General features: G+C 31.8%; 1 protein-coding gene across 2 annotated transcripts in view; it reads right to left on the bottom strand.

The window, feature by feature from the left end:
- The window catches only part of KIAA2026 (KIAA2026 ortholog), a 95,715-nt gene that overhangs the window by 21,917 nt on the left and 57,282 nt on the right, over positions 1-16,516 (bottom strand). Inside the window, exon 5 of one of the 2 annotated variants that reach the window (XM_023745312.1) lies at positions 9,478-9,567. The exons of the other annotated variant lie outside the window; for it this stretch is intronic. Coding sequence (XP_023601080.1) covers positions 9,478-9,567 — 90 coding nt within the window. The remainder of the gene's footprint in view (positions 1-9,477; positions 9,568-16,516) is intronic. 2 annotated transcript variants of the gene reach the window in all.

The raw sequence follows: 16,516 nt of genomic DNA on the forward strand, positions 1-16,516 counted from the left end.
TAAAGAACAACTCCATTCTGCTGCAGTAATCTGAAATGGGCATGACAGCACCAGCATAATGCTGGCTGGGGTGTTGCAAAGAGAGGGAGTTGGCAATCTACTGATGTTGGGGACATTAGACACCTAAAAGGAAGAAAAAGAGGAAAACAAATTCCAGATTTATCAACTGTCTCACCACCATGCACATATTTTGCACATTTTAATAAATTTAGATGGTTTGAATGTTAAGTTTAGGTGAAAGTAACTTGTTTAAATAATAATATATAATACTTTACAAATAAAATGCAAACAACTTTCAGAAAAGCCAAATGGATTCATACACAAAGATGTCTCATTTAAAATCACTAGCAATAGCCAAAGGAAGGTTGCAAATATTTTAAATTCAGATGTGTAATAAAAGCACAAATCAAATCATCTATAAGTATTTTAATAAACTAATCACTTGGCATCCTCCTAGTCCAAGTAATATTTCATGAAAAGGTAATAAGTATTTACTTATTTTCGTATTGCCTACCTTAAGAAAATACCACCATATTCAAATATTCCTGCATATTCACAGTTTTGGGGGTAAAACATCACATTTATCTTGATAAAGACCCCTGAAACAGTGCTAGTTTGGCGGTATAGTGAAATGTCTGCATATAATATGGAAAAAGTTAAAAAGTACTTTAACATTGCCAGAAGTTCTAATATGAGCTATCACATGCTAGTATTTTCTCTTGAGGTACTCTTACACATTTTCACCTATGACTAATTTAATAGAGAAGGAAAGCCTTTGTACTTTATTTTAAAGAAATCCCATATTGAACAGCATATGCGCAATTTCCATTACATTTCTAAATTAACATTTAACTAGAAAGCAGGAAGATAAACAACTACATCAACAATAAAACTGCAAGTTTTGGTGTCATTTGGATTTGTAGAAGAAAAACTGGATGACATATTACATTCTTAGTGAGATAGTTATTATTGGAAAAGGGAATCTAATATTACCAGATTGATGAAGCTCATAGTTTTGGCTGTAAGCACCTCCAGGATTGATTGATTGATTTTAAATTAATTAATTTATAAGCACCTCCAGGATTTAAATTCAATTGTTCAGAACTCTGGACATTGAAAGGTGGCAAAATCACTACTAAACAGAAGATAATATAAATTTACTTGGGGCTTTGAAAAAATTTGATATTTAAAATGTTATTCATATTTGAATAAGCATGTGAGATATGTAATTCAAAAGGGTTTAAGGCATATTATACAAGCCACACTATGAAGCTCTAACTATAGAAGGATATATTACCCAGTTTAACCCTTGCTTGAAGCTCATTCCATTCTGGAAATATATAGCATTAATTCTTTGCCTAATGTAAAAATACCAAACAGCCCTTTTCCCTTGTAATTAGAACTTTCTTTGGAAGAAAAGAGGGTTTCAAATATTGTTTTTATGAAAGTTTCCCTGATGGGATTCAAACTATGCCAAATTGCAGTAAGTAGAAATAGTGAACACTCTTAATAAGGGTTCAAATCCTTCTTAGTTGAGCAGAGGAGACTTACCATAGATAAATGAAAATGCATTCTCAGACAATTCAATGACTATTGTCTTACCAGTCATGTATTGTTCTGGTTCACATTTCCTGTCATCTAGCTTTATTTTCTTATTATTATTTTGAACATGTCAGTTAACATTTGATTCTTCACAAAGTTCATGTTATGTGTATTTCCACACTATTCTCAAATAACATATAAACATGCAATTAATGAAAGTGAGCCAAGTGCATGTTGACTTCTGAATAAACACAGCTTGACAAGAAAAGATTAAATCTTTTATTTAAAAATACTGGAGCTAGTCCAACCCTTGATTAAAGTTAATAATTTATCCCCAGAGCTTGGGGATAGAATCTTAAGCTCTATAATTAATTTCCTTGAGAACAAGAACTTAATTTCAATCTCTAGATCCCTACCAAGTTCCTGGTCGTATGCATAGGACACAAAAGATGTTGAGGAAATCCTATATAATAAAAGGCTAATATGCAAATTGTCCCCACAGGCAGGAGTTCGACCAACCGGGAATTAGATGTGCGCTGACCACCAGGGGGCGGCACAGAATGAAGGGAGGCCCTGGCCGGCAGCCAGCAGCCAGTAGATAGTAGATGCTAGGGACCCTACCCGTGCACGAATTTCGTGCACTGGGCCTCTAGTATTTTCCTAATTAATAAGACTGGAATCTGTAAATTAGTAAAGAAACTTAACTGTTGTGCAAGTTTTCCAAAAGGTCACTTTAATTTTTTAAAAAGCTTTAAATATAACTATTTAAAGACAAAGTAATCCCCCGACAGTTGAGATAGTTTTCAGTTTTGTTAATCATTAAATAGTTTACCAGAAGATCTAGAATAAAAAAAACAATACAGATAATGACTCAATTGTCAAAACTTAATACTAATCTTAAGGACAATTTAGAGATTACTGCAACCATATCTACAACTAAAGCCATTAAATAAAATTAGGGCATATTCAGAACTCTGAATATACCTAAAGTTCATTACACACTTACTTTAATTTTTTAAAAAGCTTTAAATATAACTATTTAAAGACAAAGTAATCCCCCGACAGTTGAGATAGTTTTCAGTTTTGTTAATCATTAAATAGTTTACCAGAAGATCTAGAATAAAAAAAACAATACAGATAATGACTCAATTGTCAAAACTTAATACTAATCTTAAGGACAATTTAGAGATTACTGCAACCATATCTACAACTAAAGCCATTAAATAAAATTAGGGCATATTCAGAACTCTGAATATACCTAAAGTTCATTACACACTTTAGTAAAATAGATTTATACTCTAAACATATAACTATAAAGATAATTTTGATTTGATGCCTCCCTCACTGTGAGCAAATGGGATAAGAAATGGAAAGGAGGAGGAAAAAGTCCCATAACCTTTCACTATAATAGAGTAAAATTTGTTATAGGTCTTAGAAAATAAGGTGAATGTATAATAACTGCTTTGCCTTATATTAAACTTTTACCATGTGTTTTTTGGGTCCAAATAAATTCATATAATAAGTGAAATTTTATGCATAATTTGACTTTATTTTTCCATTTACCTGTGCTTCTCATTCCTTCCTATATCTTCACTTTTAAAAATATATTACATCATATTTCTAAAAATGAATAAAGAAAATATACAAGCATGTTATCTGTAACTTCTTCATTTCCTAAGGAAGGTAAAAGGTAAATGGTGAACAAACTTAAGGGAGGCCATAAATCATAATGAAGACAGCTGAGATGGATCTGAAGCTAAACATTTAGCAATATATAAATGTATCAAATCAACACACTGCACACCTCAAATTTAGTTGTTTTTTTTTTTTAGCATTTTTTTTTAAAAATATATTTTATTGATTTTTCACAGAGAGGAAGGGAGAGAGATAGAGAGTTAGAAACATCGATGAGAGAGAAACATCGATCAGCTGCCTCTTGCACACCCCCTACTGGGGATGTGCCCGCAACCCAGGTACATGCCCTTGACCGGAATCGAACCCGGGACCTTTCAGTCCGCAGGCCGACGCTCTATCCACTGAGCCAAACCGGTTTCGGCTCAAATTTAGTTTTAATGTCAATTATATTTTTTAAATTTTTCAATGATATCTTAATAAAAACATTTTTAAGTGGAAAAAAAGAATATTTTAAAATTATCTGATGGAATCATAAAGGGTAAATGTTAACATTGATAGTCACAAGTTCTATCAAATACAGGCCTGAATTAGAAGTAAATGATGCAATAAAATATTCTCAATTATGGGATATATGATTTTATTGATTTTTACCTAATTTTCAAAGTATCAACATAATAAATTGGCAGCAGCAGACAAAATTAGAGGCTAGAGCCCTTAGCAAATATGGGCTTACCGCCAGGGTTTTGCAATGGCCACACAACTAACATTTGAGACCAGATAATTCTTTGTTATGGGGGAGGAGGGCTATCATGCGCATTATAGGATCATTAAAATGTAGCATATTTTTAGCAGTATCACTGGCCTCTATCCATTAAGTGCCAGTACCACATCTTCAACTATGACAACCAAAAAGTCTCAGGGGTTGGGTGGTGGGGGTGCATAATTAGCCCTGAATTGATAACCACTGGCTTATAAAGAACTCTGTGACCCCAAAACATTGTCTAGCTATCGTATAGACTTTGATTAGGCAGGAAAAGTATTATTGTATTATGAATTTAAATGATCTTAAGAACATATAAAAATTTCATTCATTACTTGAAATTCCTAATTCCTTTTAACATATCTTTTTATATATTGTAACCATTACGCACATATTACTTTTTATGTTTTAAAAAATTTAACATTTCACAAATATTTCCATGTAGTAACAATGATCTACAGATATTTTATTTTACTAGCTATATGATATACCATTGTGTTAGTATTACTGTTTGGTTAGTCATCTCCCTACTGTTGGACATACGAGCTTTTTCCAAATTTCCAATATTAGAGGTAGTCTGTGGAACACACCATTGTGTAAACTACTTTTTTTGGGGTTGGGTAAGGGTGAAATGGGTATAATAAATGTTAAATCCCAAATAGGACTATAGGATTAAAGAGCATTGACAATTTTATAGCTTTTTTATATACTGATTATGATATTTAGAAATATTAAATCCTGCTCAGTGCAGAAGTGCTTAATTGCTAAAAGGTGTATTAGAAAAGATGTGCTCTTATATTTTAATTTTAGTTTATCTATTTGATAAGACTAGCATTCCATCATTTGTCATAATATAATCCAGACAAGGTTTCTTTTTTTATTTATAATATTTTTTTTTGGCCAAATGTTAATTTTCCCTTATACCCAATCTTTTTTTTATATCCTTTTTAAAAAAATTTTGTTTTATTGCTTAAACTATTACAAAGAGTATTACATATGTCTCCTTTTTTTTTCCCCCCTTAACATTCCCCCGGCCTCCCCTACCCGCTTATACCCAATCTTTACACAGATCTTTGCTTATTAAAAAAGACGGAAACCTCTTTGATTATAAACTATTACATAAAACATAAGGAAATAAAGCCAATGCCCTAGCCAGTTTGGCTCCGTGAACAGAGCAGACCCAAGGATCCCAGGTTTGATTCCGGTCAAGGGCACATGTCTGGGTTGCGGCTCGGTCCAATGTGCAGGAGGCAGCCAATCAATGATTCCCTCTCATCACTGATGTTTCTCTCTCTCTCTTCCTCTCCCTTCCTCTCTAAAATCAATATATATTTTTTAAAAAAGAAAATAAAGCCAATATGAAAAAAAAAGGGTCACATGAAACACCCAGAAATATAACCATTTCTGTATAAGCTTGGCAAAATCTTCCTAATTTTGATTTAGAAAGCAATAATGTTGAATAAATTTAAAATACAACAGGATCAGACAAATTCATTAATACCTTTATTCTATCTTTCTGGAAAACTAATAAACTTCCTAGATAGAAAAATGATATTTTCCATATAATTAAGCAATATGCAAATTATATCTCAACTAAAACTACAAAAATAATAAAATGTTATGATTTTTCCTTTAGCTCACTAAAGAATCCTATGATCGAAATAATGAGAAAGAAAAAATTAGAGGACTTTGTCCAACTACATACCTCTACCTCAACCAGTTTGACTTTAAACGAATCTCTGGTAATTAGGTATAGCATCTCTCTAGGATGTTAAGCCTTTTTTTGAAAAAGCTCCTAAATGAAGTATGGGATCAAGTGAACTAGAGCAAACTCAAGAAATTTAAAGCATTTTTCTCTCCTCACATTATTAACCATAAATAGAACTAGTTGTCTTACAAGGACGAGTAGCTCAATCTAGATTTTAAAAGACTGTACATCTTCCAATACGATGAGTACCTCAATAGCAAATAGCAAAGCCTCTAAGTGGTTAAGAAAGAAAGATAGATAGATATAGATATAGATGTAGATATAGATATAGATATATAGATATAGATATAATTTCATTGCCCTGGCCAAGTGGCTCAGTTGGTTGGAGCATTGTCCTGCACACCAAAAGGTTGCAGGTTTGATCTTCGGTCAGATTATATACATGATGCAAGTGATCAATGTTTCCCTCTCACATCAATGTTCCTCTCTCTCTAAAAACCCTTGGGTGAGGATTTTAAAAAATTAATTATTTTTAAAATAATTTTAGAAGGGGGAGGGAAAAGAGAGAGAGAAATATCCACTTGTTGTTGCACTTATTTATGCATTCATTGTTTGATTGTTTTATGAGCTCTGTCCAGGATGAAACCCACAACCTTGGATATTGGGATGATGCTCTAATCCAGAGGTCCTCAAACTACGGCCCGCGGGCCACATGCAAATACAAATGTTGTATTTGTTCCCGTTTTGTTTTTTTACTTCAAAATAAGATATGTGCAGTGTGCATAGGAATTTGTTCATAGTTTTTTTTTAAAACTATAGTCCGGTCCTCCAATGGTCTGAGGGACAGTGAACTGGCCCCCTGTTTAAAAAGTTTGAGGACCCCTGCTCTAATCAACTGTGCTACCCAGCCAAGGAAAAAGTTTTTTTAATAGAATGTTGAGCTAGGGCGAGGAAATGGGATAATTCTTCCTTATTGCTTTGGTAGAAAAAAGTGTCTGGAAAGGCCCTGTAGAGAAGCTCCCTAAAGCAGCCAAGTGTTTATATGAATCTATTTTAAATCCTCTCTCACATATATAATTTCTACCTTTAGTAATGGCATTTATGACAACTGAATGTTTATATAGAATATACCCTTTGTTATTGGAGCCATTATTGTAAATAGGAAAGTTTATGATAATAAGTTGTTTTGACTCTAAATATTATTTTAGTTTTGGCAGTGATATCCTCTTATGAAGACCAATATTAATACTTTATTCATCTGTCAATAGTGAAGGAAGCTCTCGAGGCAAAGAATCAGTCAAAATGGTTATTACCATCACCAAGTTCAGGCATTTCATTATTAAGAAAGTCCCTCAGGTCCTTACCATGAACCCACTTCCAATAAATGTGGTTACTTGCTTTGTAATCCACAGTATATATCAGGCAGGGCAAGTACATGGACACACACACAAGAAATGACAGATTGACAATGAAGAGACAGAACAAAAGCAAAAATACAAACAAACGAAAACCTTCATAATACATAGCATAAAGACCTTTTGGTATATGTTTAGTTACTGATATTAACAGATTTTTAGGGTATCAGTACAATTATGGATATTCATAATGATACTTGAGTAATCAAGAAAGGGTTAAATTGTGTTCAACACAGTACAAGGAGGTAGGAAATTTTCCATTGAATGATGAATTTTAGTTATGTAGAAAATTCAGTTATGTGGAATACTGTATTCCAAATGATACCAGACAAATAAACTGGTATTCAATATTAACATGAACATTCAATAAAGTTAATTCCTGCAACTAATATTCATCACACTCAGTATTAGATTTTGTAAAAAAAAAAAAAAAAAGGAAAAAGGAAAAAGAAATGATACTGAGATGCCAACTTTTAATCGTATATTTCCTTTAGAATGCTATGTGGCCATTTAAGTGGTTGGGATAAGCTGTTCATGAAAACCTTTTAGGCAGCCTATTCGTTGGTAATCTCAATAAGATTATCCCTACTAAGTACAATTCCAAGAACTTCTATTTCTTGAAGAACAGAAATCATATTTTAAAACTGATATGCAAATACCAGGAGTCATGGACAAGCTAAAAATTTAGAGACATGAAATCTAATCAATTAAAACCTACATGTCCCCAAGGACTAGAGTGCTAAGTATTTGTAATTTATAGTTTTTTTTCCACTCTTCTACTTGTTCCTGTGAAGGAAGGCAATATGCTTATACCTCATAATACCACATGGTAGTGAGGTAGATGGCTTCACAGAAAAACTCTAGGATGTGTGCAGAAGTCTTTTTCTCTTACAATACATGATATAAATAAGTACATAAATCAATTATGCTTAAAAACAAAACCCTAATTTATAATATGGGAACAAATTAAGATATATTATGTTTTACTAAAGCATAAAAACCAATTAGCAAATTAACTTAACAAAATTCTGTTTGGAGTCATAAAGTATAGAAAATAATAAACACTAAAATAAACAGCTTCTGCAAAAAACTGTAACACCCTGATTAAAATATTATTTCTTATTACAGAACATCAGTCCTTTATGAGCATGTAACATCAAATATATTTTTGGAAACTTTGGCTGAGGAGAAAATAGTCTAATATAAATGTTGTTTGTGAAATATATCACAGAAGTAAATTTTAAAGCAATATTTGGTGTTCCATATCAAGAGAATGTCCATATACCAAAAGTGTATGTGTGTATATATGAAAATAAAAGATTCTAATAAGGGTATAAATAATTTTTAATGAAATACTTTCATAATATATATTTTTTGCATTCTCAGATTATACATTGAACATAATATTTTCTTGTTAATTGATGACTATCATTATGAACATTATTGTTAGATTATAGCGATATTCTCAGGGGTATCACATGAGGGACTTCGGATATGCTTAAAGCTGTTTCACTTCTGTATTAAAATAATCTTGGAAGATTGTAATTTTATGATACTTCAGTCTCCTCCCTTCAGAATGCTACCAATATGTCTTTTCAAAATAGCATATAAAATGACTACTATAAATCTGTTGATATAAAGCTTGCTATATCACTAACTTTATTTTATACATAATTCTAGATTAACAGGTTCTGAGCAAAAACCTAAAAAGGGCTTCATGACATTCCTAAGGGATAAAACAAAGGATTTTTAAAAATGATGATTGATTTTCAAATTTGTGAAATAACCGAACTATGAATGCCAGTTAAATAGGTAGTACTGATTAAATAAATGAGTGTTTTACCAAGTATTGAGTGAATAAATATAATGCCCCTATACTCTATTCTCAAGAACAATATGAAATAAGGATTAATTTAGAATTTAGAATATATAGTGAAAGTTAAAAGAAGACCTTTAGCTGGCAAAGATTCTTAAGACATTTTTAGGCATGTATCAAAAACATCTGGGGCAAGATTAAACAATTTACACCTGTTATTTATGTCACAGCTAATTAAAATTTTATGTTACTAAGCAATAAACTTCCATAGAAAGCACATAATTATTAAGAATATTTTCAAGGTAAGCATTACCCAAAAAACAACCAGTCAGACAACGACCAACCAGTATATTGGGAAATATCTAAAATTATACCTGATATACACCAGGCAAACAAAATTAATTTGCTTGCTCCGGCACAATTTTTATCTATTAAAAATAAAAAGCAGACCACACAGGAGAAATAAAAGAAACAATGTTTCTATTGTTCATTGCAAATTTTTATGTCATCCAGGAGAACAAGATAAAAAAGGCTTTAGAAAAAAGAAGGAATAAATTTTTATGCTGACAATAATAGATAGAACTTTTGGATCAACACCTACCGATTTTTTTCTACTGTTTTCCAGATCTTTGAGTTCATTCTCGATTTTTGTGATTAAGTCCCTGAGTTCATCAAGATTAGTGCAAATAAGCTAAAATAAAACACAAAAACACAGCTTGATAACACATAATATAAAACACCCAAAATGTGGTAACAGAAGTTGTTTCAACACACACTGAATTCACAATTATTTGTAATAGCTAAAACCAAAGAAAGCTCTGCAGTTTATACTTTAAAATATATTTTTATGATGTATGAACTTCAGGCTTAGTATAAAAATAGCTGAAATTTCAACATCGGTGGTTTCACCCCTCTTCCCTATCCCTCAGTTTGCTTTAAAATACAGGTAACTTTAACATTCTTAACTTTCAGCCCAGAATGACAAAGATCTGGAAACTCACCCTAGATTTCACGGGTTACTGAATCACCTTTTAAGAAATACTTCACCAAGCAGTCTCCTAGTAGGTGAATAACTGCACCCCTGGAGAATTGTCATACCTTTGCTTTGGTTTGCTAACTACACAATTAAACAAGCGTTATTATTGGTGTTGGGATTGCTAATAAAGGACTTCAACTACATGTGATATATCCAAAGATAAAAATGAAATTAAGTACACATTCTTAATATGATCTTAGTAGTCCTTTAGTAAGACCATCTCCACACATTTCCTTTCATAATTGTGTGGCTCATTTTATTTTACTTGGTAATATTAAAAAATGGCCAAAATAATTGGTTTTTAATTATTAATAATCAAACTAGTTTGACTTAATTACTAAAGTTTTAAACTGTAAAGTGTCAGCAACAAATTGGTAACTACATTTTAGTTCTTGTAAAATTATACTGAGTTTTTCCAATTCGTTTAATATTCTTAACATTTTTCCTAAAATAATTTAAGCTCATATTTTAAAACAAAACTACAACCACCTACAGAGGAAAAGTTTTAGATTAATGAAAGTCTCACTGTAATGTCTATACTGTGTGATAATTTTAAAAATATACTATACTTATAAAGCTATTAATTCACTAATTTATCAGCCCTTGTTTATTCATTAATTTATGTGTAAGAATATTGTTTTCCTAAAAGGCATACTTTCTTTTCAAAGAAACAAATAAACAAAAATGACAAAAGGAAAAGTGTTACAGTAAGATCATTCCTAGTGACTAATAACTAAAATGGGAGACGAGGAGCCCCTTAAACTTCCTTTATTATTAGGCTGAATTATATGAAATTGCTGATATGCCTTTGATCTACAAAAATGGCAATATGGCTCCACCTAATAAACTAAGGAAAATTTATCACAGATATTATAAATTATAATTAGTATTAAAATACCATTATTAGAAATAGCTACATAATTTCAAACTCACAGAACTGACAAAGCAGGTAAGATTATATAATTAAGTAACTCAAAACAATTCCAGAGTAGAAAACAGTACATAATATATTAGCAGGACAGTACAACTAATATTTATTACAAACTACACATTCCCATTTGCGTCTAGAGTTATGGAAGAAATGCTGATAGTCAAGCAGTGGAGTGGTTAACCATGTAAGTGCCTCAAGAACGAAATTGTCTTCAATTTCTATTAAAGCCTAAGAACAATGTTGGCCTTACACCAGATTTTTAGTGAGAATTCTAAACTTCCCACTATATAATCTGCTATTATGACTCTCATGTAAAATTTGCCCCACAGCTTACAGATGGTTGGTTAGACCCCTTTTCACTGAACTTGGTGTACTAGTTCATATCATAGCAAAGATTTCTAATTTGCACATATAGCAAAGCTCAGAAGAATTTTCACTTGCATCTTAGCTGTCTCATTTTACAAAAAAATAATATAGTTTTTAGAAACTTGTAATTACAATGAAAACATATATTCCTACAACTAAACATACCCTAAAAAAAGTAAAGATCTTTTAATTAACAATTAGCCATGAGGTCAACAAATATTTATATTCAATTTAAAGGAATAAATAACAGTTCTGAAGTCAAACCATGAATGATTTCCACAGTCTACGAGCTATATAAAATAACACTTTCAAGTGGCCTACCCAGTTATTTAGTTGTACTAAATCAGTGCTCCTCAAACTTTAATGTGCATAAGAATCACCCGGGAATCTTGTTAAAATGTGGTTTTTGATGAGGTCTGAGGTGGGACCTAGGATTCTGCATTTCTAACAAGTTCCCAGGTATGGTCTTCCGATCACACTTTTGAGCAGGAAGTTATTTAATGATTATGAATTACAAAACTGCATAGCTACTGAAACCTATGGTACTAAGGAGCTAATGAATATGAACATTCACAAAGATTCCAAACAGGGGATGGAATACTGAATTAAATGCACAATGAGAAGACAACTGTTTCTTAAAATAACTGACATGACTTTTAAACATAAATTTTGTTGAATTTGAGAGTCAAAAGTTTTAGCAATATTTACTTTTATATTATCTTAAAATGACTTAATATCTCCATAACAATTTATACCCTTTATCTATAATAATAAAAGCGTAATATGCTAACTAGACCAGACGTCCTTCTGGATGACCTTCTGGACGAAGCCACGGTGGCAGGGGGCAGAGGCAGAGGCAGCCACCGTTTGGCAGGGGCCGAGGCAGAGGTGGTTGCCGCGGCGGGTGCGGGCCGGGCCCCTTGCACGAATTTCATGCACCAGGCCTCTAGTATATTAATACATACCTCTCTCTACATAAATTTGTATTATATATGTAACATATGGAAAATAGGGTCAAATTAAACTATTACAAATTCTAGTATAGGAATATAATTCTAATTTTGTTACTAATATTGAAAGAAAAAATAATTTGATTTATGCAACTGTTATAGTTCTTCTGATTTATAAAGTAAGGCATATGTGTGGCCTTTAAACTCAACTCAACTTCAAATGATGCTTTTAAAAATACAACCAATCCAATAACTAAAGTTCGCCTTAATAAGGAAAACAGATGCATTTCTTGAATGAAGCAAAACACCTTATTAAAACCTCTTTCTCATTACCTTGAATTTGAAAAACATATCTGAGGCTCAGGACCTCGGAGGGGCTGGGAGAAAGCTCCACAGCAGCTCAGATTACAGTTGGACTGCATTGCCAAGATTCATGACAGTTTTCTGTCACATTGCAGGGGTTACAAGAAGAGTTTTATCCCCCAAGAAAAACCTCTTTAAGGCAGTCCCAATCTCCCCTCAAGTTAATCTTTCACTTGATGCAATCCATGACACAGCCACAAGCTAAAGGGACCAAAATATGTAATTTGGTCCAAACCTTGGCCCAGGCTAAAAAGGTGTATACATGCTAGTTAAAACTAATAGTTACTAACCTAAGATTACACACTGGTAGGGAAAACCATAGAACCTGGGATTCATCCTTCTTCTATTATACCATGTTCTTTAAAGGGTCTTTCTAAACAGAACAGAACAAAACAAAACAAAATCTAACAACTGGAAATGTATTATAGTTTTAGGATTTCATTTACTACATGTAACCTTTTACTTCTATTAAATGGCAAATATTAAAAGGCCCGCTCTTCAACTCAAGCAGCAGAAATGTGTGTGCGTAGTAGAGGAGAAGTCCCATAGAGATCAAAAGAACCCCATTACCCCATCTCAGAAAAATTACAAAATAATTCATTCCTTACTTTATTACTACTTCAAGTTAGAAATTTTGCCCTTTGGGTTATAAACTCAGTAGGTTTGAGAGATATGTACTTTATATATTCCAAAAGGAGTAAGGTAGCATACAAAAATAAAACAATATAGTAAATTATATTAAAAAGCAAAGGGATACAAGGCAGAAAAGTCAAAATGAACAGGTCCAAATGAAATGGATCATGTTCACTACCATTCTAATAAAACATTCCTATATAACTTACTATGAAAATTGTGAGCAAAACACTACACGCATGGTGTAAATTAAAAATTTATACTGTACTTAAGCTAAAATTATATTAGTATCTGTTAAAACTGACAGGAAAATTCCTTCTCACTTCTTATGATCACCATACCAGCAATAACGAGTTCTTTAAAACTTGCAAATAAGAATATCTTGTGTGACGTAAAAAATAAATCTGATTAACAAGTTAAAATATTTTTTACTACTATATGATTAAAAACAGATGTTTCTCTCAATGTACTATGTATATTTAAAAATTAAAAGAATTTTAAGGTGTAAGTAAAAACCCATGCTGTTGAAAGTGAAACAAAAAGCTGAAGTTGGAAATACTTATCTTAAGAGGTAGCAATTCAAAATAATAATGTAATCAAAAGATCCTTAACATAGTGAAGCACTTAAAACTCTAATTTTAATTTTGGTCCCAATTTGTTACATTAGGGCAGTACTTTATTTCATATTCCTTAGTTTCTTCATTGGTTAAATGGAGAAACATAGTTGTTGTTTTTTTAGAGGTATTAAGGTTCAGTGAGATGCTTACATTTTAAAACAATACTTTTAGTTAAAGTCTTAGCTGGATTCTGAATTTCCTCTGCAAAGCAGCCTTTAGGATAAATGACATATTTTTGATTACCAATAAAAAGCGGAGTCATGGTAACTAAGGCTTTTAAGCTATTTTAAAAACTTGTTTTAAAATAAGTTTAAACTTATTTTGACTTGACACACTAAGGTTTTAAAATACTTTCTAAAAAATAAAATACTTTCTATGACTTTGTTATAATTATGTACAAAATGAGAATTCATATATAAGATTTATTTCTCAATTAAACAAATTAAAGTAAAAGGCTTTTGGTAAAAATTAATTTTATTAAAATAAAGATATTTCCTAATTTTTTGCAACTATTTGACTAAAAAAAATTTGACAAGTTCCCCTATATGCCAAATGTATAACTCAACACTAGAGTAGGGCTAAGCATAAGTTTTTTCTTCTGGTTAAATATAATGATGCAAATAATATTACTTGGTTCTTTTCACTTTTCAAATTCTTATAAGCTTAATCGTTTGATTTCATGATTTATGAAACATGACCAAATCTAAGATTTCTTTCAAGGACTTAAGCAGCTGGAGAAAGTGATAAAGGTCTAATAATACATGCTCTTGAGCCAATTCCTAATTGATTTTCCTACTCATAACACAGTATTTTTTTTGTCTGAAGCATATGGCATGTTTATTTGAAAAAAAAATAATAATAATACCAAGAGAGAAAATAGTAAGTTCTATCATTTAATCCTCACAACAACCCTTTGAGGTAGGTACTATTATTATCCATTGTACAGATGAGGAATTGACATTACAAAGAGGTTCAGTAACTTACCTAAGTTTCAGAGTTAATGGTAAAGTTGGCATTCAAACCCAAACAGCCTGGTTCCAGAATCGATATAATTAACCACTATGCAGATTACTGGTAAACTCACTGAATCAAGGATGAAACCCAGGAACTTTCATTTTTAATAAAGGCATCAGATTATTTTTATACTATCTAAAGTTTGAGAACCACTGACATCACTTAGGAAAAAGTGGCATAGATATGGTTAGTCCTTTTACAGTACACACAAAAGAATAAATCCAACCCACCATTTGAATATCTACAGTGTAAACTTTAAACGGGGATGGGATAATTATTTTCTTAAACTGAGGTACAGATATTAAGTAGGTATATAAATAAACCTGGATTCTTCTGGACACAAAGAGGCAGACAAGTTTGATTTCTAGTTTAGTTGAGGTCAAAATAGGATTCACTTTAATTCATTAGGACTTACAAGAAGGCATTTTAGAATAAATAAAATGAAGCAAATCTTCCAGCTAACCATTTCTATATAGTATTTTTATGTTTAATATTAGAAATGTGATACTTAAAACAACTTGGATAAAATAATTTGCAGAATCTGAGGTGTTAAGTGTCACAATGCTAGAATTTTTGTGAAGGAAATAAATTCACTTCTTTAGTAAATAATGATCAGTCTTCTTACATGTGGGGAACTTCCAAATAATTAAAAAAACAAACTTTACATAAAATTATTTTGAGGCAAAACTCTAACAAAGTTTACTACTGACTAATACTATCTACTACTCTTTGCTTATTTGAAGCAAATGACCTATTTCCTGGGAGACAGGTGTCAATTTCCTTTATGAATAATACCATGGTATTCAAATTGTAAACTAGGCATAAGAACTACTATTGTCATAGTCTATTTCCCATCTTTAGCCCCCCCTCCCCCTCCCACCCTCCCCTTTCTCTCTCCTCTCCCTCCCTTTCTTCCTCACTCATTTATTTAAAATAGCACAATCTAGCAAAAACATGTACTTTTGACCTTACATTTCTGAGAATGGTAAGTACATGGTTAGTAACTGACTAAAAGCCTAACTTAAGACAGTGTTTTTAAAACTCTTTTGCTTACAACCCATGGTCAAAAATACATTGCATGTCAGTCTCTCTCTCTCTCTCTCTCTCTCTCTCTCTCTCTCTCTCTCTCTCTCTCTCACACACACACACACACACACACACACACGATTAAAATCAAAGTTTCATGAAACCATATTACCCTTACTATATTGAACACACTCTTTTAATTTCTTTCTATTTTAACTTTGTTAACTTATAAAAGAAATGCTGGTCATGCAACCCACTGATTTCATGGTTTACTAATGAATACCACCTGCTTATTTTAAAACACGGTCTATGTCAGTCATTACATATAAAAGTCCATCCACTAAGATAGGAATGGAGACAAATACCAACATCAGGCCAGAATACTTTGAAGGATTGAGGGAAAAAATGAGTAAAAGAAACAGCAAAGGCTAGTATGACAACAATGGAAGAATGATAATATACTATTATAGCATTTAAAAACATGTACAAACAATGATAGAAAGGCCTCTAAATAAAAAGTAAATACACATTTTACTGAATAGGCTAGAACCAAGTTACTTTGTTTTAAAAAATCATTTTAAGACTCTATTTTAAAATACCAAGAGAAAATGTTGTAATGTACCCCTCGAATCACAGAAGGACGCCTCAAGAAGTCGAATTAAAGAGTCATATTTATTGCAATCCGGGACTATGAGGGGACATTC

The sequence above is a fragment of the Myotis lucifugus genome, unplaced genomic scaffold (genome assembly GCF_000147115.1).
Source record: "Myotis lucifugus unplaced genomic scaffold, Myoluc2.0 scaffold_533, whole genome shotgun sequence".
Lineage (NCBI taxonomy): Eukaryota > Metazoa > Chordata > Mammalia > Chiroptera > Vespertilionidae > Myotis > Myotis lucifugus.